Below are 26,166 nucleotides of genomic sequence, written 5' to 3' on the forward strand. Positions count from 1 at the left end.
ACATTTATTTTGTCATTTCATTATGTAACACTGTTACATGTAACTAGTAGTTACTCCCCAACCCTGATGGTATTACAGTCAGTCTCTACCTGGAAAGAACATATAGTGAATAGTGTTCACAATATGTCCATCTAAGTTTTATTTGTGAATGTTATGGGAAGAGAAAAAATTCACTAAACTCCTATACCAATGCACTTTAGCAATGCAGCCATTATTAGAAGGGTGTCTCTTGGGAATTTTTAGCCGTCATTTGTATTATAAATTTCTAAACAGAATTGTAAAAATAAATCCCCCCATCACAGATTTGATTGGAGGATCAAGCTAGTAAAATGGGTACATTTAAAAAGGGCATAATAAAAGAAAAAATATTCCCCAAGCACTATAATAATAGATATATATTTTTTATTTCACCATAGTGTTCCAAATTCTCTGTTAAACAAACCACCTGACATAAACAGGCTGGTTCTTATAGTGACTTGACCATAATGAAAGTGAACAAGACATCATAATACAATGGCACATGTACATGAAAATTCCCTTGGAGATAGGATACAACAAAACATGACAGAGTAGCTGACATATAGCACTTGAATGTCCTTTATAAACGTTCACGGACTAAGATTTCAGGTAATGCTTACGTGATTGTCAAACAATTATTTATACTGAAATAGTGCTTTATTGCATATTCCCTGTACAATCTGTTACAGAACATCAAGACTAAAGCAGTCAACTGCAATTCCTCAAAAGGTAGAAGATGAAAGGTGGTATGTATGTACCTGTCGGTATCCAAATCTATTTGGCTCTTACAAAAATGGCATAACAGACATTGCTGAAGAACAGTCGGTTTAAAATCCTTTTTCAAAGTAATTGTCCCCTTAAACCTTCTGAATGTATGGGTTTGTAATAAAAAAAACTGTATCACAAAAACATAAATACAAATTTCTTTTTATTTCCCTAACCATCCCCATTAAATACAAAAGAAGGGCCTGCACCAAAAAAATCGCCTCACTGGACAGGCAAGGACGTGGCTGTCAGTGACACATTGCTACAACATGAATGACTAAGTCCTCTCCCTCTCCTCCCCCTCATCCCTTATCTCCTCTGCTTTCAGAAGAAGGCAGGGTTCGTGTGCTCGATGACGCAGCGCTTGCAGTGGCGCTTGACAAAGCGCAGTGCCTCGAGCGATGCGTCGCAGTCCTGCACATTGAGTAGCTGCAGGTCGAACAGGTTGGCGGCGATCACCTGCAGCCCGCGGCCCGTGATGCTCTCGCACGACTTCAGGCTCAGCCGCTTCAGGTTGAAGCAGTTGAGCGCCAGCATCTCCAGCCCTGCGTCCGACACCAGCGGGCACTTGCCGATGTCCAGAGACTTGAGCTTGGAGCAGTTCTTGGCCATGTGCTCTAGCCCGTGGTCCGTCAGGCCCTCGCAGCCGCGCGCGTTCAGGTAGCGCAGGCGCGAGCAGTACTTGGCCACGTAGCGCACCCCGACGTCAGTGATGCGCCCACAGTGTGCTATGCTCAGGTAGCGCAGCCGGTCTTCCAGCTTGGCGATCTCACGCAGGCCAAAGTCGCTGACGAATCGGCAGTCGCTGACGCTCAGCTCGCGCACGGCCGGGCAGTAGAGCACCAGGCAGCGCAGGCCCTCGTCGGTCAGCCGGGTGCAGCGGCGCAGGTACAGGTGTGTCAGCATGGGGCAGTGGGCCGCGATGGTGTGCAGGCCGTCGTCCTCCAGAGCGAAGCAGTCCGTCATGTCCAGGTAGCGGATAGAGATCTGCTGGCCGTGCATGGGGGAGAGCTTGAGTGACACCTCCCGCGTCAGGCTGATGCACGTGACCTTAGAGCAGCCTGCAGGGGACATGCATGGGGGGAAATGAGATTGTTAGAGCGTATGGGAGAGAACGCATGGGAAACCGGTGGCAACTGTCAACATGAGGATATATTAGCCTGTTGTTACACTTTAGAGACCATCAACACAAACTCTCAGCTGAGCACCTACAGCTCTGCCTCAGTCCTCATCAATTAAGGACTTGGGAGTAATTTAGGATTTCCAGTCATCAAATCATTTCATGTTAAAAATGAGTAAAATTGATTCCACTTCATACAGTTTACTTGTTCATTTGTCTATCTGGTCTATCTAAAAAAAAAAAGGCACTCTTCAAGCCTCCGTCCAGTGTATTCTTTAAGGTATCAGTGGAGAGGAATGGAATGAGACAGGCCAAAGAATGTGTTTGTGTATGAAAGCTTTAATCAAAAAGACAAGCCGAGTGAAGGCATGCACCGAGAAGAAAAGACTTTGAGTATGAGGCTGCTAAACCGAGTTCAACCAAAACAAAGTTGGCCTGCACTTAGAGTTGGCAGCCACAGCTATGTTACAACTGCACACTTTTCAGTTGAGTCTTACGTAACACGCACTGTGTACAGTACACCTTATGCACTGTTAGATATAAAAAAGATGTCAATGTTTGCATTTAATTCCTTAAAGATTCCTTTGTAGCAGTGACTTTCATCAAATAAGATGTCTGATCTTTCCAATAATGAAGCTATTGTAGAGTTTTACACAAACATATAAAACAGAAAAGTGGCAGAGCCATCTTAACTTAACTGTTAAAGTGCAATTCTAGAAGAAATATGAAAGTATTTCTTCATCTTCTTACTACTACTATTATTATTATTATTATTTTTAGTAGTAGTAGCAGTAGTATTCTCATTCTTATTTTTCATATTTGTTACTTTTTATCTGACAATTTCAGGAATAACTAGTGCACAGATTCATCCTTAACTTTGCAGGGGTCTTTTTAAAGTCAGATTTTTGTAGCCATCCTATAAAAGGTAAGCGGAGAGGTGGTTTTAAACATCTGAAACAACATCTGAAACTTGTTATTTGTGTGAGTGTGAGTGTGTGTGTGAGAGAGAGGGAGAGAGAGAGAGAGATGGAGTGGGGGGATGGTACTGTCTATGGGGAGATGGCTGCAAATGCAATGCTAAGGTCAAACAGCAGAGGGAACATGAGTAACACACCAATATTCGCACAGGGAGCTCAACAATGCACTCAGACAGGAAGTGAGGTGCAGGAAGTCGGAAATCAAACACCAGGCAATGAGGGGAGGAGGGGGTGAGGGAGAGGGAGAGGGAGGAGGATTCTGATTTGTTGCATTCCCTCACAATCCTGTCTTCCCCCACACCATATTCTCTCACCCAAAAACCTGCCACACATACAGTGAAGCCCAGACGCAGGGCTTTGAACTAAGACTGAACTGACGTGATCAATACAGCATGAGGTGTTTACACTGGTGTTTGCACTACAACGGGGAGAAAGCTGGATGGAGGTCTACGTGGACTGTCTTCTCAAAGACCCCCCCTCCCCCCACCTCAAACCAAATAAATTATATAAACATAGGTAGGGAAATCTACAATAACTCTATATTGCTATAGTTTTACTTGGTTGTCTACATTTCCACGTACTATCAACATAGAACATTATGAGCCAAACGGGATCAGTTTTGTACATGAACAAAGTCATCCACCCACACTAGAATGCCTGTTTATGAATTCAAGCTAATGTGAGTCCCTAAATGAAGAGAGCAGAGAATAGTAATGCTGGCAGGAGTTCGAGATCTTGATTCTGAATGGGCTTAAGTTCCTTATGGGACACATAATGCATGGAAAGACAGAGGCCAGATCTATTAATATATTTCCCAGCTTGGAGAGGAAATGGGGATATTTTGAAACAACCTATAAAGAAAAAAAGCCACAGCTGTCATCCGTGTTATACACAGTGTGAGGACACGGACTCCTCCTGTTGTGTTATACACAGTGTGAGGACACAGACTCCTCCTGTTGTCTTGACATCTCTCCATGTTTCCACGGCTCAGTGCAACTTATAGAAAGGAAATGCCTTACAAAAGCAACCCCCACCCAAGTGGTCTGAATGACTGATGAATATTCTTTCTAATCTATGCACTAAACCACACAGCAAACTGTAAATCAGTACACTCATTTCTGCAGAAATCCAATAGTTCTGCTTTCAGTTAATAAAGCACAGAAATATAAAAGCCAGTGGTCTCCACCCTTGAGGCCAACATGGCACGCAAGTCAACAATGCTTACCAGAGACGTCCAAATGCTCCAAGTTGGGGCAGCGCGACACCACCTCGAATACGGCCTCGTTGGACACGTTGTAGCAGCCAGCCACCTCCAGGCGCCGGAGCTCCGGGCAGCACGTGGCCACCGTGTAGAGCCCCCGGTCGGTGAGCCTGCGGCAGCCGCTCACCACCACCGTCTCCAGGGTCAAGCAGACGTTGGGCGTGTCCTGGCAGAGGCGTCGCGTCAGCACCCGCAGAGCGCGGTCGACGTGCAGCACGTCGCCCGTCAGCTGAACGGTCCTCCAGAGGCGCGGGTCCCAGGCCAGGTTGTACCAGCGGCGGCACACGCGGGCGCAGCGGCACAGCTGGTTGGTGGGCAGGTGCGTGAAGATCTGCAGGAAGGCGTGGTCCGGCAGGATGTCGACGGGTGCCTCCTGCTGGTCGCGCAGGTGCCGCGCGCCCCGGTACCTGCGGGTGAGGCCGGTGGGCGGGGCGTGCACCATGGCAACGGTCTCCGCGGTGAAGGAGGAGGAGGAGGTGGAGGAGCCGTTGAACAGCACGCCCGGGGAGAGCGATGAGGAGCGCAGGGGCAGGATGAGCGCCGGGCTGGGCGTGCTCAGCGTCCTCATGCTCAGGTCCGAGTCTAGAAATGAGGGCACACAGAAGGAGAAATAACGTGAGGCTTTTTCAAATCAATGGCCTTGACACAGACAACATTGATCAGGAGTGCACAACACTATTGAGTCAAACTAGAAATAATATATGTGTCAATGCACAGCCCCCCAAGCAAGTAACAGTCCTGCCACTCCTGTTTTAGTTCAGGGACTCTGCTGTCCGAGAGCCATAAAGCTGATGAGTTTTTGTGCAGACATCCTATGCGGCAACAATTTTTCATTCTGATTTCATGCCTGTAGGAAATAAGACAGTTCAGCACGTAATTCTCAGGCTATGTGTGTGTATAGAACACTGCCTGGAGAAGCCATATTCATCAAGGCTAATCTCTTGTGGCAGCCTGAATTTGTCTTACTCCAGAGCTTTATCCACACCATCAAGATCCCAATGGCAACTTAAAAAACACTTTTGGGCCACAGGTCTGTTTTGTCTTAAAGGCACCCCTTCATAACTTATAGCTGATTCGCGGTTCACAAAAAAAAACACATCCACTTAAGAGGCTTCAAAATGCTTTTAACCGAACTTTTCAAGACCCTTTCTAGACAGACGGCAAGCATTCACTGTTTCATGTCACAAGTGTCAGGTCCCGCGTTCCCTGTGAAATTGACATCTCAGTGGAGGTTAGAGGCATTTTAGTGGATGGAGCACAGGGCAGAAGTTTCATTGCCAAGAGGAGAGCAGTGGCTCTCATTCAATGTGGCATACCATTGGCACGGTTGCAAGCCAGTTTCCAGTTCAGTGACACTATGTGTTCTCTTATGGAAACCACATCTTTTTAAAATGCCCAATATAGAAAAAAAGATCAGTATTGAGTTGAATCACACACACAAAAAAAGAGTTTAAGATCATTTAAAAGAAATAAATGAACGAAAGGAACAAAAGAAAGGAGAGAGACAAAGAAATCCAACCAATACCTCCTTTCATGACTGCGTTGGGGAGATCTTTTGTTTTGCACTTATGACACATGTTGCTGGGAATCCCAGGAGTGCCAGTAGTGTCTATGGGTGGGAGTCCAGGCCTCTCTGGCATATACATACGCCAAGAGCACTCACAGACTTTGACAGGCTTGGTCACGCCCTGCAGCCAGCATCTCATAATAGCACCACCCTCGGAAAGAGTGTGTTGGCATTAGAGGGCCCCTGGCACTTGTTTGGTTGTTATGTGACAATTATGACTTTAGTTTCGTTTTTATATCCCCCATCTGAAATGCGTGAGGAAGTGGCCCTGTGGGGTAGGGCCCGTCTGAGCTGTCTGTCTGACATACAGCACACTATGCTTATTGTATGCACACATTGGCAGCAGCCAATACAAGCCTCGGGGTACCTCCTGAAGAGGTGTCACAATTAGAGTCGCTCAGTCTCGTCGGCTGAAACAGTCAGGTCATTGTGCACTTGGGCCTTTACCAAGGAATTCCTCATTCAGCTCTATCCAAAGGTAACAGACCCATCTGACAGCTCAATTAGCCCATTTACACTACCCAACTGGATCCCCTGAAATACCTGACCATCAAGAATTAGAGACTCCATAAGCTACTTACGGCATAAGCCCATCTATTATACATCATTTAACTTGTCGATACAGTAACAAAAACACCATAATATCAATACCCGGCAAAACATCCTTTTGACTCCTTCTTTGCAGAAGTTTTGTGACTGCCACACAGCCAGCAAACACGAGGGCACCTCCGAATCCTGAATCCTGAATCCTTCAACAGAATGTGAGATTTCCCCCCAATTTAGATCACCTCTCCCAGTGCTGGGTTTAGGCCTAGTGGACCAAACAAAGTGCCAGGCTGCTAAGGCGCTGGAAAAAAGCGGGATTAGTGTGATTTGCTAATCCTCCCATCAGTGTTAATCAGACTCCCATTTGTTAAACTTCCTGCAAGGGGGCCTGTGTTCTCCCCAGCCCTGTGCGCCACAGGAGGAGGAGGGTATAAACGTGCCTGAGCTACCCTTGAGCTGTCTTACTTCAGACGACGTGACCCAAGACCTACAATGCAGCTAGCACAGTCGTCTTCTTCAACCCCCAAATCATTTTCCCATACCCTGAGGACAAGAATTTTGGCACAGCTGCTTTGTAGACTGCATTCTATGGCGGTGGATTTTGGATCTCTGCTCCACATAACCTGTCAATACCTCATCTGGCTCCTCACACACCGGCCCATAGATGAGGCTCACTGCCCACACAAACAAAACTCCCAAAAGCCGTGTTTTCTCTTTCCTAATTGTTGCTGATATTGGCTGTACTATCCCTATTCTTTCTGAATGAGAGTCAACACAGATTTCCATGCAAAACGTACTTGTATCCCATGGTTAATGTCAGGATTACCTCTAGCTCCTAAATCACCTGATTTATATCCACATCTTTTATTTGTTGCATTCGGTCTTCAGAGAAACAGACACTAAACATGTTGAGTAGAACTGTGATGAGGATATATTTCAGTGACATTTTGTTTGTTTCTGATTTATATGTGGCTTGACAGCATTTGCTGGTATTTCTGACCACTGTTTTTGGATGTACACATTCATGTAACAAATACAGTCACTCTACCAGAGCACTAACTCAGCTCCACAGGGGGGGAAAAAAACCTTGAACCACAAATTATTTGAGAATCCCACAATTATATAAAACCAAGAATCGCAACCATAAATTAATATATGATATGTTTCGAGAGCAGTTAATTCTATGCCAGATGGCATTTTATTAGAGTGCAAATGAGGTGATATGTGTGGTTTGAGAGAAAATGCCCACGCCATGATTGTAAATCAAACACTGTCCCTGTAGGATTCTGCCTTCCAGCTACCACGCATGTGAAATGGTAGTTGCCCATGGCAAACTATAATGGGAAAAAGTTAGGCAACCAGGTTCAATTTCTTCTCTCACAAGTTCTGCCTCCTCGCATGCTCAGGCGCATTAGGAAGGAGGTCTCCTGTTTTGCATTGGATTGCCAGAGCATTTGATTGATATTCCAGACCAATGGCTGAAGATGAAGAACACAGACACAACTTGGGCCTATCTGCCTAGGAAATGCCCTCTAACCATTTGCATCTTGACAAATCAAGTCTATCCCTCTTCATGAAAGAACACTGGATAAAAAATGTCTATCTCCTGCCAGACTGTATTGTTCAAACTACAGTAGAGATGGCACTTATCGAGTGCCAGAGTATGTAAGTGTGAGACTGAAAATGCAGAAGAGATACAGATGAACACATTATGACTGAAAAGAAAAAAAACTAGAGACTTTAACTTGATATTCTGCAATGGATTGTTGTTATGCAAGGAATATTTAGGCAATTTGTTTACAAAAACACAACAGATAAATGTTTTTGTAATCATTTACAGCCATCTCACCACATATGCCTGTAACAACACTATAGGAGAAGAGCTGCACTTTTTGGGGCTCTCTTTTCTAAGAGGGTCCTTTCTAAGAGAAGATCAACTTAAAGGTATAAAGCTGCCTTAGATAAGCTATAGCTTTGTCAATGCAGTTCTTAGCAGTCAAAACATCTTCACAAAACCGCTTGTGTCTCAGTAATCTTCATCAAATGCTATCTCAAATCTTCTTATGAGGTAATACCACATGCAGTAATATGGTTAATCTTAGGGATAACTTTTTATTAGAAAAACCTTCAATTGTTCACAGTCCCAACAGCTCTACAGACACAATGGAACGCATTCATTAAAATGTTAAACATGATTTCAAAACCCTGAAAAAGGGGTTTCAACCCACAACATACCACAAATATCAGCCTCAGGTTTAAAAAGCACTGGTTTGACCTGGGGAAATACCGGCCCTGTCCACAATCACAATACCCCTCGTTCAATCTCCTTTCGTCCATGTGTTAGGCAGCGAGTGATAGGCAGAAAGCGTGAGCTGGAACTGATAGGTCTCAAGAGTGACGTGCCAGAATGTGTGGAATGCTCTTTGCCAACCAGCCCGGGCCACACGGGGGGCTGCTGCTAGCACCATGGAGACTCCCATCAGGCAACATCCCCATCCACTTCCTGCCACTTGACCGGATCATTGGGAACGCCTGGTCTCCTGAATGCCCCTCTCCAGGCTGTTTGGGAAGGTCTGAGAGGATTCCCAGTCGGGAGCACCACTCGCGACTCAACATGATCATGCTCTCTCAGCACATACCTGTCCTTTTGTCGAAAGAAAACAAATACAGCGACATTCACATTCACAACAACAACAAAAAAAGTTCTGTTTCATCTTAGGAGGAGGGTTCTCTTAGCAAATTGTTTTCTAAAGTGCAGAGAATTCAGATAGCGGTTTATCTGGAGACTGGACTCTTTGGTGCAATCGCAGATGAAAATCACCTCTTTGAAGAGACAAACTGAGTACAGAATGGGGGCCAAGTTTTCAGTGTTTTCAGTGTACTCCTTGAGGCCATAGTGAGGGTGAATGGGAGGTCAGACAGACACAGTTTTATGGTGTTTAATCCTACTATGTAATTTGTAGAGTGGAGATTGCAATGGGCTTAACACAGTGGCCTACACAAGCAGTGAAACAGACCTAAGCATTCACAGGCACATTCAGTAACTCTTGCCTGGCTTTATCAATGATTGATATCATAGCTTTGTTTGAAACAGAGTTTAATGTCAACTTCTACTCTGCTCAGACACGCACAGACACACACACACACACACACACACACACACACTCACTCACACACTTACATTTAACACCAACCACTCACAATCGCATTTTTCCATTCTTGAACAAGCCAAATTTGACATTCGTCTTCCACATTTGTAGTAAATCATCAATCACATTAAGTCTGCTCACAAAAGCCCTTAACTTCTTTGATCAAAATGCATTTTCTTGCTCGCAGAACCACCTCTCCAGTTTCCCCTCTCCTTGGTTATCCATCACACTCTCTTTAGTTCAGAGGAGTGAAGTGTGATGTCATGAGGCATTTTTCATGCAGGCCGACACAGGGCTCGACCCCTGGCAGCCGCCTGCAACCTGATCTCACGGCTGCCCAGATAACTTGCCACATTTCAGCGCTGCAAAACTCACAACTTCAGGACGTTGTCAGTGATGCACTGATGGGCCTGCTTTTAAAATATATGTTCTACTGAGAACAAACTTTCATGAATAAATACCATTGTGTAATGGCACGCTGGCAAAACTTTTTTTTTTTGTACCCCTGTCTGAACTCAGTCTTTGAGTCTTCACAGAGATGGAAAACTACTTCCAGGCTCCAAAAGTCTTTAAAACTCTGATTCACTTTTGCTTAAAACCTCTCAGTGCGGTCACAGACAGACTTGAACTTTTCTGTGATCGGCTGGTGAGCCTGTCTAGCGGTGCTTACTGACAGACACAGCCCCCCGACCTGTACTAGGTTGCTATGCCCGCGCTCAGCCTCCAGCAGGGCATCTTGCTCTGATTAAAATGCCTTCTGTGCTTCTCATGCGAGATTCTCTGGCTCTGCAGAGCAATGCAGATGCATTTCGGAGCAGCTGCGCTCACAGACCATCAATGAGACCACATGGACGAATCATTTACAGCCATCTCACCACATATGCCTGTAACAACACTATAGGAGAAGAGCTGCACTTTTTGGGGCTCTCTTTTCTATTTCATTATACCCATGTTAGGCTGTAAGCTATGTCTGAAGCGCGGAATTATCCATTTTGCCATTGCAGTCAGAAAGTAAGAAGCACAATTATATTGTTTTATCTGTAGTATTGCAAATAGGCTGAAACACAGCACTGTTCAAGGTAAAATGCCAGCATGAAAAAAAGACTTAGAGTTCAGAGCTGTTGCTTTTTCCTTCAGGAGCACAAGTATATAAAGCCAAAAGAGCCGTTTTTTATTTAGATTTTCAATGCACATTTTCCAGGCCATATTCTTTGTATGAATGTAGCTGGGTTCCCCTGCTATGTCTTTGATGTTTCCCTTCTCTAATTATCATATTAAAAAAGAGCCTGAGTCATTGTGTCACCATAAATTCTGGAACGCATCCGACAAAGTTCTTTCCTGAAATTACTCATCCGTATGGGCACAGAGCCCCCTTCTTTTATTAAATCAAAAACATCATAGAGGAAATATTCAAACATCTGGTCTTTAAACTAAGGCTTTGCCACAGTAAAGGACAAAAAGTAATGCATTTCATGTTTCTAACCAGTTCACCCTGCTCCCCCCCCCCCCCCCCCCCCCCCCCCCCCCCCCCCCCCCCCCCCCCCCCCGTCCCCCCCGTCCCCCTCTTTGCTGGTGCTACGGAGCTGCGCTAGTGATGTAGAAACCAGAGAGGGTCTGGAGAAGTATTCTACTCTGCCGGATCGCTGGCCGTCCTGGGCAGGGTCGCTGTGCATTCACAATCACCAGACGGATGGAGGGCCAGCCAGACTCACTGCGCACACACCCTCCCTGGGCTCAGCACACATTTCCACATCAGCAGCCCAGTGCAAATCAAACACACGTATGCCAATACAGGTGTGAACTTAGCCTCCGGATTTCTTGCTTTCTTTGGGTTGAGGAGACGTCCTGACTGAAACCCCAACTGAAAATTACACTTAGAATGAAACTTCTCCTCTATAGGTTACACAATTTTTTACGTAATGGCGGTATGGTCATAAGGTATTTATCATACAGGTGACAAAACTAATTAAATTCATTAAATGAATTATTTTTGAATGAATATGTCTCCATCTCCCAGTGGCCTGACCGGGGATCAACAGCATGACGTGCGGATGGCGAGGGCAACAGGTGACCTTGCAGCACGACATGTTTAGCCGTGTCTCGAGTCACCGGAAGGCAGGCAATATAAATAGCCTGTCCCACAGCTCAATAAGCCAAATCCCATTTCCCCAGTGCGCTCCCATTCCCACCTATTCAGGTCAGGCTGGGAGGCGAGGCGAAGAGCAGAGGCAGTCCACTGTGTGTAATCACATCACCTCCTGCCATCGCATCAATAAGGTCTTGCAGGGCTCATGATTCAGAGTCTTTGTGTGTGGGGCTCAGAGTGGATTAATCTCAACCTGAAAAGAGTCTTAAGCTTCAGACTGTGTGGCACACACACGGCAGACAGAACAAAAATGTGCCAATAAGACACAGTCTGGAACGCTGAAAAATTGTTCCTCTGGGGGATTTTTCAAGTAGTCTGTGAATGGTCCCTGACTGTAGTTCCTTCCATTGCCACAAATATCTTCATGTGAACTTGCCTGAAGACACTTTATTTCCATGCTCTCACTCTCCCCAACTCACGTGTTGCACAGAGGTTCATCACTACACCCTGAAGGCGACATTCCTAGTCCAGAAGTGTCAATCATGATCAATTACAGACATTATAATCCCCATCGCTTCCTTTGCTGCTGAACTATATCAACAGCTAGTTTCACAGACAAACACATTATGCACCTTTTGGTAGAGCGCAACACTAGCTGACCTGCAGGAAGCTGTGACATCACCAGTGTGGTTTGGGCACAATAGAGATGGCTGCCCACTGCTTTCCTGTTCTCCAGAGTGTTCCCCAAGGCAGGAAACCAGTGAGCAGCAACACAGGCAGAGGCCTCCACCACAAGTCGCTGATTGTATGGCTATGTGTTTGGTGTGAGCCCCAGGCAGTCATCGGAATCCCTCTGTTTCCCCTCTCTCTCTCTCTCTATGTCTCTCTCTTGCTCTCTCTCACACACACACACTGCACACTCCATCACACACATGTCTTCCCAATTTTTTCTGTCACTTTCTACCACATGACGCCATCAGATAGGATTCACTCTCCTCCCTTGTCTCCCTCCGGACAACGCTGTAAGTCATGGCAATGTTTAGAGAGTCCCGGTCACGGAGTAGGTATCCATTTGAGGAATTTTACAAGTTTGCTCGGGACAGATTCCCCCCCATGATTGTGTAAGGGGATAGCCGTGCTGCGAGGCAGGTCCTTGACAGAGACCAGGGAAGAGAACTGGCTCTGGAAGTGGCGGTCAGCTCACAGCTCTGTTCCCTAAAACCTCACATGTACATGGCAGACCACATTTGGGCAGGAGAGGACCAGAGATTCAATTATTTTTCTGCATTGTGAAATTCACATAGGACTTTGTTGTCATCACTTTTACTAAGACGACAAAAAGCTAAAACATCTCTTGCACACTGGCTCAAACTAAATGGCAAGGATGAGTCAATGAATCGTTGATGCTGACGATTACCTTACAAGGTATGTGACGCTTAGATACACAAAAATCCACTAATCATACCAATCCACTACACAGACCCCATGGCCATACATACACATTTACCACTGATATAGCTCTGCACACATTGATCCTTATAATCCCAAGGTCTGATCTAACCCAGTTTTTTTAAAGTGTGGTTTAAGGGATCCCACAAATCCACGTGGTGAAGCCTCCCTCTGATGCCAGTTCTAACTGAACCACATCCCCTCCAGACGAGAGAGACCGCAGCAGCCCTCTTCAACAGCAGTGGGCCCCACTGGGCACCGTGTTTATACTCCCCTCTCTCCACATAGGAAACACATTCATCTGCCCCATAGACTGACCTCGCATGACTACATCTCTATCTTGCTAATCAAGAGCATACTGTGGTTGCTGTAATCAGTCCCGTTGTTTGACATGAAAGTGCAACTCTTTTGGCAAGCTCTTGGCACCATCCTTCTTGGGGTAGGAGGATTGTGTGCCTTTCAGATGTCTGTGTAGATCTCATTTCCGGCGCTTGCAAGTGGGTATCATCTGACGTTTAACTAAATGAAACATTTTTCACACCTCTTTAAATCCTTTTTTTTTTCACGTCAGCCATGAAGTTGTTTCATGCAAAACCAAATGCTCATTGTGTATCATTAAGCAGTGATGCTTCAACTTTGCTGATCAGAAAATGAGTATGGAATGAAGCTTAATAATAAAGCTCAAGCACTGACAAACCTTCTATAATCACTTTGGAGTTAAAGGATTTTATGGCTGGTGCTCCTTGGAAAGAATAACAGTGCGGTTGGGTTTGGGACTCTCTTCAAATCCATAGCTCAGATCACAGAAACAAAATATTAAATTCCAGTGAGCAGCTCACAAAATATTGAGTCTCTTTCCATTTACAATACCTGTTAGTCTGTCCCTCTCCCCTCTCTCTCCCTCCCTGTCTTTCTCTCTCTACCCCTCTTCTCTCGCTCCCTGTCTTTCTCTCTTTATCCCTCTTCTCTCCCTCCCTGTGTTTCTCTCTCTATCCCTCTTCTCTCCCTCCCTGTCTTTCTCTCTCTACCCCTCTTCTCTCCACCATCTCTTCCACCCCCCTCTGCTTGTCGTGTTCATTACAGTGGCCAATCCTGCCTTAGACCTCTCTAAAAAACAAGGTCATAAACAACAGGGAACTACTGGACAGTCTGCAAACCAATGCTGTCTTCGTGTTTCTCTCACCTCAGCTGTAGTCGTGTCTTGGCACCCTTCCTCACACCTGTTTCCTCTTTGACGACGCCACTGACATGTCAGCCGTCACAACCCAACTCACCGCACAGCACAACACAACACAACACCCGATGACACAACACAACACAGCACAGCACAACACAACACAGCATAGCACAACACATTACAACACAACACAACTCACCGCACAACACAACACAACACAACACAACCCAACCCAACACAACACAGCACAACACACAGCACAGCACAACACAGCACAACACCCGATGACACAAACTAAGCTTGGGCCTGAGGAGACAGAGACAATGAGCTCAGATTCACTCATTTCCATCCAATACTGTGCAAGGGTATGCCCTGTGTTTTCCCACATGAAATCATCTTGCTGGGAGGAAATGTAACGCAGAACAAAACTGCTAGCTGCTTTCATTAGGAGAACATCAATGGCTACTTCTAAGCAGCTCTGGTCCTTGCTGGTAACATATATGGCATGCTATACAACACATTATTAGAGGCTTAAAATTGCATATATCAAAGAAATCTTTTCTGGAAAATAAACTATTTCCTTAACAATAACACTGAATCTCTTTTAATGTGTTCCTTTTTCCTGAGTTGATCCCAGTAAAACTGTTATTTTCACTTGACAAGTACATTTGCTGTCCTATCTAAAGAGGTCCCTATCAAACAGCCTGTGGAACCATTTCAATTATTGTCAATAATCTTTTCTCTATGGAGCCAGAAAAGAGATGAGAGGACCAGAAGCTTTTCAGTCAGATGTTAAATATGATACAATCTGCAGAGTGGAAAAAGTGGAAAAACTGGAACATCAATTCCTATCAGGCTCCAAGGAATGCCTCCTTAACCAGCATTGCTCTCTACCACCCATTCCATGGTCTGCCAAAGTAAATGTCTTTGACTGTCTTGGACTTTATCTGGTGTCTGTGAAAACAATGGTGAACCAGACGACTCTGCACTGTCCAGAGCAGGTGCTCCACACCACCAGGGCAAAGACAGGAAATAAAGTCCAAATTATGGCCCTCAATATCATCACGACATGGCACTGACCCAATCAACAGCTGCGGAGGAGAAAGGCCGCACTGTACCACAGGTGCAGATTTGCATTTCCCAAAGAGACTCCTCTCAGTCATTGCAGAGAGATGTGTGTGTTTTATTCGTGTCCATATGACTGTTTTTCTGACAATGTTTTCTCAGACACTGGAAAAACAGAAATGTGTACTCTCTGTGTGAAAAGCCTATCTTTACTTCCAGCCTTATGCCGAGCGGAATGTTTACATAAGGTATCGCTACAAGTCTGTTGGAAAGGCTTGTCAGACACAGGTGTTTGTTTAGACCTCAGGAAGTTATTGTCGAGTACATTGTTCTTTGTGGTACTGGGATCAGTGTACAATCAGACAATCAGATTCACTTAAGTTTCAAAACAACTGACCAAACTTTTTCAGGTATGAATAGCCTGCTTTCTTACAAACGTATTGGACATCTAGCCTTTCGCTCAGGAATTACCTGCACACAAAGAAAAGCAGCTGAAAAAGGTGGCCCACACTCGACTCTGTCCGCACTGATACGGCTGCGCACGTGACCCCAGTCCCCTCCCACTACACACTGGGGCCGTCTCCCTGTCAGTGAACTGCAGCTCACCCTTGACTCCTCTCTCCAATGCGCTCCAGACGCACAGCTCAGATTTCTCCAGCAAATCCAGACTCACGCACCGTAACGGCAGCGGTCTCCTACATTCTCTCAGTCGAAGCATGTGATAACAGACAGGATCTCACTCTTGTCTTCAGACAATGACCAGTCAAATGTTCAAGTATCAACATTATTATTTGACTGCCTCAAAGTAAAGGAGGGATTCATTTAGAATAGAATAACCTCTGTGTTGTGCCTCACATTTTTCACTCTGTGTAATAAATTTGAGCTTTGAGAAAGTAAAGAAGTTTTTTCAGACCCAAACAGACTGTTCTCCACTCTACATTTTTTCTACATGCTGGTGTATCTATCTTAAAATCGAATGGTCTTACATTCGTAAAAAAGCCTGAGATGGCGTTCTGCTCCCAACGGAGCTTTCTAAAAATGTATTGCACAGAGAGTGGGGGGGGTGCATCTTAGCCAGGCTATAAAACCCCATGTCCCCACGCTGTGAGACTGCTATGAGTAACGTCTGCATTACTGTGCCCTCCTACTGTGTTCTCTGTGGCAGTTGCCTCCATCTCCCAGGGCTCATACCCTTTCTCTAAATAAAGAGCTCTTCAGCGTTGTCCCTGTAAGTGAACCCTTACAGCTGCCAATCAGCACCAAATGATTCTGCAGGAAAACCTCCATGGCACTACTGCTGTTTTTAGGCTCTGGCATAAGGTTCCCGGTAAAAACCAAATTTCGCACAAGAACTATCATTGTTGGAAGCATAGAACAGACTTTTAACTCCGCGTTGAAACATTTGGAGGCCCATTTGAGGTTACCAGAGCTCAGTGATTCTGTAGTTTCTTGTTTGATGGTTTACAGTCAGCTCTTGGCTGCAACTTGCTGAGATGTTCCCTTCCAAGAGATCTCCATAACCTTCTCTCAAACAGTCAGTGACTGACAATGAACTCTTCTCTGCCACTGGGTTGAAATATGACTCAGCCCACTGGTGCGGGGATGAGGACACGTACAGTCTATAGGGGGTCTTACAAAACACAATTCTCCAAATCATGGACAAAGATGTCATGAAGAAGTGAGGGGTTTCTGGAGTGACAAAGACAACATTTTGTCAAAAAAAAAAAAATTCACAAAAGCTTTCTTTAGTCCAACATGTTGCCTCTGTGGGAAGGCCTCCTTGGGTCAGCTTTTAAGTGTTCTGTTGTTTACAGCTGAAGGATTAGCACAGCAAGAACATATGCTGCTTAAAGATGTGGCTGGCGTGGGGCTACTGATTACTTCCAGCAGGGTAGCAAGGGCTGCTAGGCTAATTACACTAGATAAAATCAGTCCAGCCTTGCTTTCTTTCTTTTTGACCCGCTGTAAAAAAAAAAAAGAAAAACAGAGAAGTGTACAGCCAAACACCCATCACAGAGTAGTAGTCAATGTGGGTTCTGGTAGAATCTGATAGGTAAAGGCTTAAGAACAATGGCGAAGGGACTTGTGGAATGGCCATTTATTATTCATTACACAAGGGAGTGTTTCTTAAATTACCACTTGACAACACTGACATTTAGAAGTTGTCCTGAAGATAAAAGATGAGTATCATTTCAACCTAATGTTGTGTCTTCAAGAGTTCAATAATAGCTCGTGTAGTTTGCGTTCAGCATTAGCTGCATGCACTGTCAAGATGATGGCTTATAAATACTGGAAGTATGGATGATCACATGAAGATGATTCAAGTAAACTCATGGTGAAACTACTACACATTTCACTGTACTAACTATTTATTTACAGGGGAACTATAGCTTAGTGTCAGTGATGAGAAACCATGCCACAGATGTACGAAACTGCATAGTTGTCCGTCTCAATCTTTATAAAAGAAAAACCAGTGGAATAGTCATATTGATTAGATTAATATTGCTTCATTATCTGATTGTGCTTCATTTGGCAGTATATCTAAATCATCATAACTGAATTAAAACTTAAAAATAAATCATGTTGACAAATCCACATGAGCTAATATTGCCCCACTTACTTTGTATTAGCAGTGTTTGACATTTGCCCTTCCTCTCCAAACCTTCAGGAAATGTGTGGAATGTGCAGGAACTCACAGTGGGCAGCTTAAGAAAAGGATACAGACCACAAACTGAGGTACCGATACTCCATGTCCCCCGCAAAGCCATTCAACAGGGTACTTAACAAGGGCCTGTTTCTTTCCTTGGTCGGTTGCTACCTCAAAACACAAACCAAATCCAGAACCTCTTGCTTAGAGCTGACTGGCACATGGCCTTGGTAAGTTATCACTAAGGAAACGGTGGTGGAAAATGCTGCCCTCAGAACAATGCTATCTAAAAGGCTTAAAGTTAGACTGTACAATGCCCCTTGGTTTATAGGCATCAAGGCTCATGAGTATGGACCAACAATGAACCCATGGCTCCACAGAAAGTACACACAAAAACACCCAAACCACATGCAGGATTACATGTTAAAAAACACATCATAACAATCTGGAATAAGATTCTCCTGAACGCTTTGCTATTGGATCTCTGTCAGCGAAGGCTGGTCCAAAACTAACCTCCACTCGACACACAGAGATAAAGCATCTCAGTTTAAGAGTGGTGTGTGACAAAACCACAGGACAAATTTCCCATTCTTGTGTTTACAATGGATCAGCAGATTCTATTTATTCCAGCATCACAGAGCTGTGTGCCAGAGCAGTGAGACAACAGCGTCCACAGCTAATACAGCACCATGGCCTAGTGTCCACAGCCAATACAGCACCATAGCCTAGTGTGCACAGCCAATACAGCACCATGGCCTAGTGTGCACAGCCAATACAGCACCATGGCCTAGTGTGCACAGCCAATACAGCACCATGGCCTAGTGTGCACAGCCAATACAGCACCATAGCCTAGTGTGCACAGCCAATACAGCACCATAGCCAATACAGCACGATAGCAGAGCCTCAGTTTCAATCAACCCTGCCAGAAAGTGCCACTATTCCTAGGCCTTACAGGGAATATTTTAGTCCTACTCCCACTGGCTGCTCGTGATGCAGGTCACAACTATGTGCACACACTTCCAGGTCAGTGTTGCTTTCACATGTCAGTTCACAGCCTGTGTTTGGGTGCTTTGCACCTCCTTTCTGTCAAATGGCGGTTCTTAACTTGCAACACGCATCAGAGCTCATGCTGAAGTCAAACGTCTAAGCGGTGCAAGAGACGAGTAGTGTAGGTTATCCAAATGTTCCTGTCTGTTTTTTGAGAACACACAACCCAGTCAAAGTGAAAGAGTGCGCCTGGGGGGACGCTTACTGTCTGTTCACCACCACAGCCTGAACAGCTCCTCTGTTTTCTTTTTCTTCTCTTGGCTGACGCCGAGAGGCCGTCCTATAAATCAGCCCGCTTCAAGCAGTCATTCAGCAGGCGTTCAACGCTGACATTACAGAGGGTGGATGAAGGGCAAGCTCAGGGTGGAGACGAGCCCTTCTCACTCCGGTCGCTGGACACTGAGCAGGCCGTGCGCTCACGTGAGCGCTCACCGATGCCCTCCCCAGAGCGGCTGCCGCCTCCCTTCACACTCCCAGCAGGCCCCCATGCTCCCTCGGTCCGGCCTGCGCTCCCAGCAGTCCTCAGCACTGCCCACATTGCTGTTATTTTAGAAAGGAGAGGACAGCCCTCCCTGCTATTATTATGGAGACATAATGTCCAGCGCAGCAAATTACGGAGTGTGCGCTTTTTGAGTTTCATTATGTGTGCGTTTGTGTGCAAGTGAGTATGTGTGCTTGCATGCGTTAAAAAAAAAAAAACAGAAAAAACATTTATCTGTGAAAGCTCCGACACTATAAAAAAGCGTTTGAACTGAGGCTTATGAAGAGTAAAGCTCTGCCACGGCTCAGCATTTCACGTGCTGAAAGTTGTTTGCATTTTATTGTAGAACGTTGTGGGTGCGCAGCAATTTTGTGAGTTATTCATACCAGCTAGTCAGTCCATAAAACAGAACAGAGTCAAGTCCTCAGAAAGAAACCCCTGCAGGAGGAAAGAGCCCCACTGCATGCTCTCTTTTCCTCCTCCCCTCGCTCTCTCTCTCTCTCTCTCTATCCGTCCCTCTCTCACTATCTCTTTCCCTAAGGCTCTCTGTCTCATCAGCCCCTCAATGGGTTTGGACCGCTCTCCCTCTTGTTGGCCGCCTGGGTTTTTCAAAATGGAGTGGAAGGGGGAAGCGCCTCCCTTTTCTCAACAGTGATGGCTTTGGCCAGTTTGTTTTCAGTATGAAGCACCTCTAAAACACATTTTTTTCCAAAAATAGTCAACACTGCACAAAAAAAAAAAAGAAACACAGAGCAATGACGGATAATGAGGACCATATGCCCCTACCTTCGCTGGTAGCTGCATTCTTTGGAGCCTTGGTCGACGTCTGATCCGTACTTGAACTCAGGTCGGAGGAAATACTGGAACTGCCTTTCCCTAAGAACACAGGGAACGCCACGGGACATGTCAGGACACCCAGTTTGTAGCATCATTCAAAAATGGTACTAAAGCTTAGAGCAGAGCAGAGACAGATTCATTAAGAAAGAGTAAAATATAAACACATTACAGCATAACATTCTTGTGAGAGTACTGTAGGCAGAATATAATGTTACACCACTTATTGAAAAGCCAGTCTCAATATTTGCTTGCACTCCATAGTTGATGTGATTATTTGAAGACATGACTCCTTCAAAAATAATCCTCTCATCACTAAATACATCACTTCATAAATTGCAATAAGTTTACAATGATTATAGCTCTCTCGTTGTTTTAAGATCATTTAGAGGTACAAATAAAATATGGTACTGATACTGAAAGATAACCTCGAAACCCTTCCCCCTTACATGGCGCAGACTGAGTGTACATTGTTAATAAATGCCCAGCATTCCATTTCTCTTCATCACATAGGCCTACTCAGAGCAGAAGCATTCCAGATGCCTTAGAACCTCACCTCCTGTGCACATACAGGACACATACGAAGGGAGTGAATGAGCACAGACACAAACCTCCTGTGTACAGGACACATACAAAGACAGTGAATGAGCACAGACACAAACCTCCTGTGCACATACAGGACACATACGAAGGGAGTGAATGAGCACAGACACAAACCTCCTGTGCACATACAGGACACATACGAAGGGAGTGAATGAGCACAGACACAAACCTCCTGTGCACATACAGGACACATACTAAGGGAGTGAATGAGCACAGACACAAACCTCCTGTGTACAGGACACATACAAAGAGAGTGAATGAGCACAGACACAAACCTCCTGTGCACATACAGGACACATACGAAGAGAGTGAATGAGCACAGACACAAACCTCCTGTGCACATACAGGACACATACGAAGGGAGTGAATGAGCACAGACACAAACCTTTGCAAGAAATCCAGTTCAGGAAGAAAACAATTCATCCAAACAAATAACATGATACCCACTCCACTGAAGAAGAGATGCGCTGGCATGTTAAATTGAGACATAAATTCATTGCAAAAAAGGAAGATGTGAAATTGAGACAAATGTTTATTGTAAAAAGGAAGATGTGAAATTGAGACAAATGTTTATTGTAAAAAGGAAGATGTGAAATCTTAATGCTTGTCTGTTTCCCACCTGCATGAATGAAGCTGGGAAATGAATTTGTACCTTCAATCAAAAGCACACTGATCCTAAATCCACTGATTCACTAAACTCCAGAAATTGTTCCAGGTTGCAAAGGGTTTCCCTGCTGTTTATGTTACATCTAAGAGACTTGACTACCTGGAAGGCAGTACCAATTCAGCATGTTTACAATCATACCTGGGACTCAAGGTCAACATAAGCTTGGCTCAAGACTTTTCTTACCATAGAAGGAATAGTTTGATAGGCATACAGCATTCTGAGCACGTTTTACAGTGTAAACACGCTTTCTTTTAAATAATCTGAATGTCTCCACATTGAGAAGATACACTGTATGCCAGAAAAAGGGTGTTGCAATGGATTCAGAAGCTGGGGTGACAGAGGAGCTAAATCATACACCAGGCACCAGTGCATTGTGTAATTACATCAGAGGTATTGTTTATTCTCTATTGTCTCTCAGGAATGCGGGTCATGCTGTTGATGAGATTAATTAGCAAAACATACTCCATAGTGATGGGATTTGGGACAGCCCAAGTAGTGCTGCTTGGCTGGGGTTCGCCTCCTTCAAAGGAGCCATGCAACTGTCAAGCATAAGACTTGTGTTCTCAAGTAAAAGATGAAGATGCTTGCAAGGGGACACATCATCCAGTTTGGAATAAATGCTGAATCAGAATTAGTTTTGCCTCGATGTGGTGTCAGAACTTTAAGGGATGTGTCACTAAAATTCATTGAAATTCAAACCTACCAACTGTCAAATGTTGTGACTCGTGAGTGCCACTGACTGAGTTAACAGATGTGCTGGGCAGCATGAAATACATATAGATAGACCTATATAGTTTGATCCAAGTTTATCCTGGAATATATTCTTTGTCCTTCTTCCCCATTTATTCTTAAACTAAGATAACGCTTTCGTAGTCCATGTTATAAAAAACCTTACAAAAAACAGGCCAGCACACATCCACTCTGAAAGCACTCTGGGAGAATGCAGCCATAAAAATAGGAAAGTATATATTATCTTTGTCTGCTTCTCTTTCAGATATACTGTATGTTTCTTATGCTAAAAATGTCCATCCTGTCAAACATTTGTGGCAGGACTAGTTGTTTTTCACAATTCCTTGTAAATCTCTGCATCACAAGCCTTGGCAGAAGTCTGGAGAGGGAGAGGCTGAAGGGGAGGTCTACTATATGAAAAAAGCATGTTCAAGAAACATATTTTACACATGAACAACTCACAATGAATTCGAAACACCTCTGACTCTGAGAATTTGAGAAAGGAGAAGAGAGTTTCTTTTCGTGCCATTTACCATCTTCTGTTTACTGTGGAAAGTTGCTGATGTCATGCCTGAATGCCAATTCTGGGAAAATGCCAAGACATAACCTTAGAAAAAAAAAAAAAAAAGTCTGGTGTGGTTTGCTGCACCACTTTCCACAAGTCTTTAACAAAGCCAAAACTTGCTCTGTGGGTAAGAGTGCCTTGGCCCTGTTAGTAGTCATGAGTTAGAAGGCCAAGTTGAAAACATTACACTGCAACTGAAAGCTAATGGATACAAACTATATGCAAATAATCCTGAAGACAAACTTCAAACCGTCCAAGGACAATACGGGCTTGGTACAGAGAAGTATTAAACTTTATGTGCCATGCTACACATAGCACATGTGGAGTGAAGTTAAGTGTAGCTCTTGCTACTTGCTCATACTTTAAAAGCCTGCGGGATCAACGAACCTGTTGCTTTCCCTTAAAGCACACAACTGGGGTAACCCTTGTGGTGGGTCACTAATAACCACAGAGAAGTCTGTACTTAGAGTGTGCAGCTTCATCACTCCTCCGCCACCACTGCAATGCTGTGGTTGTCAATGTTACCCACGAACAATAAGGATGTCAGAAAAATGTGTTCAGAAGAAGAGCAGCGCTGCCATTCCAGGCAGTCCTTTATTTTCTCTTTAACCACTCCTCCCTGCATTTCTTCTACAGTTGTTTTTGACTGTACGCAGGCCGACTGGGGGATGACAAAACCTGCTGGGGTCTTCCATTTACTCAACACTATTCTTAGCAATAGACACTGACATATCCTACTCAGACTGACAGGGAACTTTCCCTACTGGCTGCCTCTTGGGTCTCTGAAACGTGTTCACCCTTTCTTTTGAGCGTTTGAGTGCACCAGGACCAACCCCCTTATCCTTCTGGGGTGGGGGGCATATGCAAAGTATTACTTTTACCTTCTAGACGGGGTAAAGGAGGCCATTGTCAAAATGTGAAACAGACCTAAAGACAAAAGGAGTTATCTGTCCAGCCTTGTCATATTGGGCAGGAATCATTAAAGGTAAGCTCATATCAAACTGCATTGTTCATTGTTAATTCACAATGAGCAGTCACCAAGATGTGACTTACACATTAGCCTAAATTATGCCCTGTGCTGCCATGTGGTTAAAGAATGCGGTTGGCTTTTTAATCTTTCTTTCTATAACATCTATAAATACAGCAGGGTGCTCTTGCAAACTCGCGTACCACACATAAAATAGGCTGAGATCATTTCGCAGGCCCCGAGATCCCTGGAGATGCGCAGGCCACATCGTCGGCCATGGCTTCTAACTTATTATCCATAAAAAAGTAGCCTATAAAGAGTCACAGCAAAAACTTAGATTGATAAAACGTGCGCTACACAATTAGGCTACGAACACTAAATATATTCAATGAAGGAAGAGACCGTGATCACTGTAGACAATGACTCATGGCAGCAAGACAGTCTTCTGCACACACTCATTTTACGGTGGAAAGGGGCTATTTTCACTCCCTGCGAAACTTTGGGCTTGGCACTTACCTTCACTCCCACTCTGTTTCCCATTGTTCGCACCCATCCTGTGGAATGCATACTCTATCTGCAGGGCTCAGTGAAAATATCCATACAAAATGAAATGAATAATCCTGGAATAATGCGATAGGTGAAACTGGAACACATAAAAGCAGTCTCTGAAGAAATGACTTTCTTGTGCGATTAATCCACAGCTCGCCGAGATAACGGTGAACAGAACAGTCCCATCATTTTGCAATCCAATGACTATATTCTTTCTTATAGAATGTCAAGGTGACTACACGAAAAACAGCCGCGTGATGCTAAAAATCAGAAGTCCTTATAGAATTTAGGGGAAGAAAAAGAGCTCCGCGTTTTAGAGTTTGATATCTAGGCGAAGAAAGAAGACTGGAAACCAGAAACTTGTTGCGTCAGGACCACGCATTCGCTCTCGTCGAATATGACCGTTACCATGTAGACACTGCTAGCGTCCGCAGGAGGCGATGAGGATTTGCTGTAAAATCCTTTCTTCGCAGGAGCTTGTCAGTGTCCTGCAGGAAAAGAGAAGGGTCGACAATTAAAGAGACAGCAACGCTCGGAAGCTTAAAAACCATTCCGAATTTAGTGTCCTCCAGTTCTTTTGAGTTTTTTTCTTTCCATATCTCTCAACCATAGACAAATTAGGATTTTAAACGTTGTCATTTGTTTGCAAGCGACTGGCAAGTCACTCTGTAGTTAAACAATAGTTTGATTTTTTTTTTTTTTTAATCTCACCAGACAACGTTTTTCGAAGGATGACGCATAGAAGTAGCAAAGGTAAAAAAGACTTTGCTGCTCCAAACTGTTGTGTGCTACACCGTTCTAGAATGACCTTATGGTGACACCTTTGTGTAGCCCCCTCTGCTGGCTAAAAAGAGTAGAGTCTTAGAACCTTTATTTGCCAAAGAATAACTTTGGCTCGCATTTTAGACCCTTTTAGTCTTGAAAATCGCAGCTATGCAAATGCTTTGTTTTAAGCTAAAATGTGCAGAATTTAACTTGACCAATTTAGATGGACGAAAGCAAGTAAACGCATTAGGCCTTCTTGTCAAAATAATAACATATTAATGCCAAACTGATCAGTTTATAAAATCAGTGACATAACTTATAATAGACATGAAAGTTTTAACTATTACACTATAGGTTATGTGAATATATACTCATATACTGAATGCATATATGAATACAGCTGCATATTTAGTTGTTTCAAACTGACATGTCATCTGAGGCGTGAGTCGTGCCCACTTAGAAGGAACAAACCTACAACCTAACCTACAACAACACTTCACACTAATAAAAATTAATGGGTTAGTTGTATGGAGTCCACAGACTCCCCGTGGTACTTCTTCATGCATGATGACTTTAGAGAACTAATTAGTGGTTGCTCTTCTCTCTGTACCTACTGGAACACAGAGTGATGTCTTTGTTCTAAGTCGGCCAACGGATGTTTACCCTATAAGGCTGGACCTATTAAAACTACTATGAAAATCAAACTCGACAGTTGAGACACATTTCCCATTTTCAGAGATGAAACCCTGAAGGGAGTCATCAGATGATTAAAGACATCCACTAAAGTCTGTGCAATTTAAATGGAACAGGATATCATAAAAAAAAGTGTTATGGAATGGTCATAGGTTTTGCAACGATGCATGAGAGGAATGAATCTACATATATTCCATAGCATTAAGTATGTTTTGTGTCATTATGTCAGGTATTTATTGACTCGTTTCATCTACTTCTCCTTCCACCAGGTAAACACAACTTATAGAGGTGTGCAGCATGTTTCAATGAATTTATAATTATCAGCAAACCCATTAGTGGATTTTATAAATAGAAGCTTGTGAAGGCATTACTGACATTTTCTTTCAGATCCTATAGGAACTAGCATAGCATAGCAGTGTGTCATATGACCACTGCAGAA

The 26,166-nt window shown here is 44.2% G+C and overlaps 1 protein-coding gene across 1 annotated transcript; it reads right to left on the reverse strand.

Annotated features, from left to right (window-relative positions):
* Nucleotides 1-385: 385 nt before the first annotated feature.
* On the reverse strand, nt 386-26,166 carry fbxl7 (F-box and leucine-rich repeat protein 7). Its single transcript, XM_012827873.3, has 4 exons — nt 24,237-26,166; nt 20,142-20,231; nt 4,106-4,723; nt 386-1,844 (listed from the first exon to the last, which is right to left on the reverse strand). The coding sequence occupies exons 1-4, from the start codon at nt 24,271-24,273 to the stop codon at nt 1,108-1,110; spliced, it is 1,482 nt and encodes a 493-aa protein (XP_012683327.1). The 5' UTR covers nt 24,274-26,166; the 3' UTR covers nt 386-1,107.

The sequence above is a fragment of the Clupea harengus genome, chromosome 25 (genome assembly GCF_900700415.2).
Source record: "Clupea harengus chromosome 25, Ch_v2.0.2, whole genome shotgun sequence".
NCBI lineage: Eukaryota > Metazoa > Chordata > Actinopteri > Clupeiformes > Clupeidae > Clupea > Clupea harengus.

Excerpts from the sequence above, each read along its gene's own strand:
- fbxl7 (XM_012827873.3), bottom strand. The coding sequence starts at position 24,273 with ATGGGTGCGAACAATGGGAAACAGAGTGGGAGTGAAG. Across the intron at positions 4,724-20,141 it reads GAATGCAGCTACCAGCGAAG|ACTCGGACCTGAGCATGAGG; the intron begins GTAGGGGCATAT and ends CCTCATTTCTAG. Across the intron at positions 1,845-4,105 it reads GGAGCATTTGGACGTCTCTG|GCTGCTCTAAGGTCACGTGC; the intron begins GTAAGCATTGTT and ends TGTCCCCTGCAG.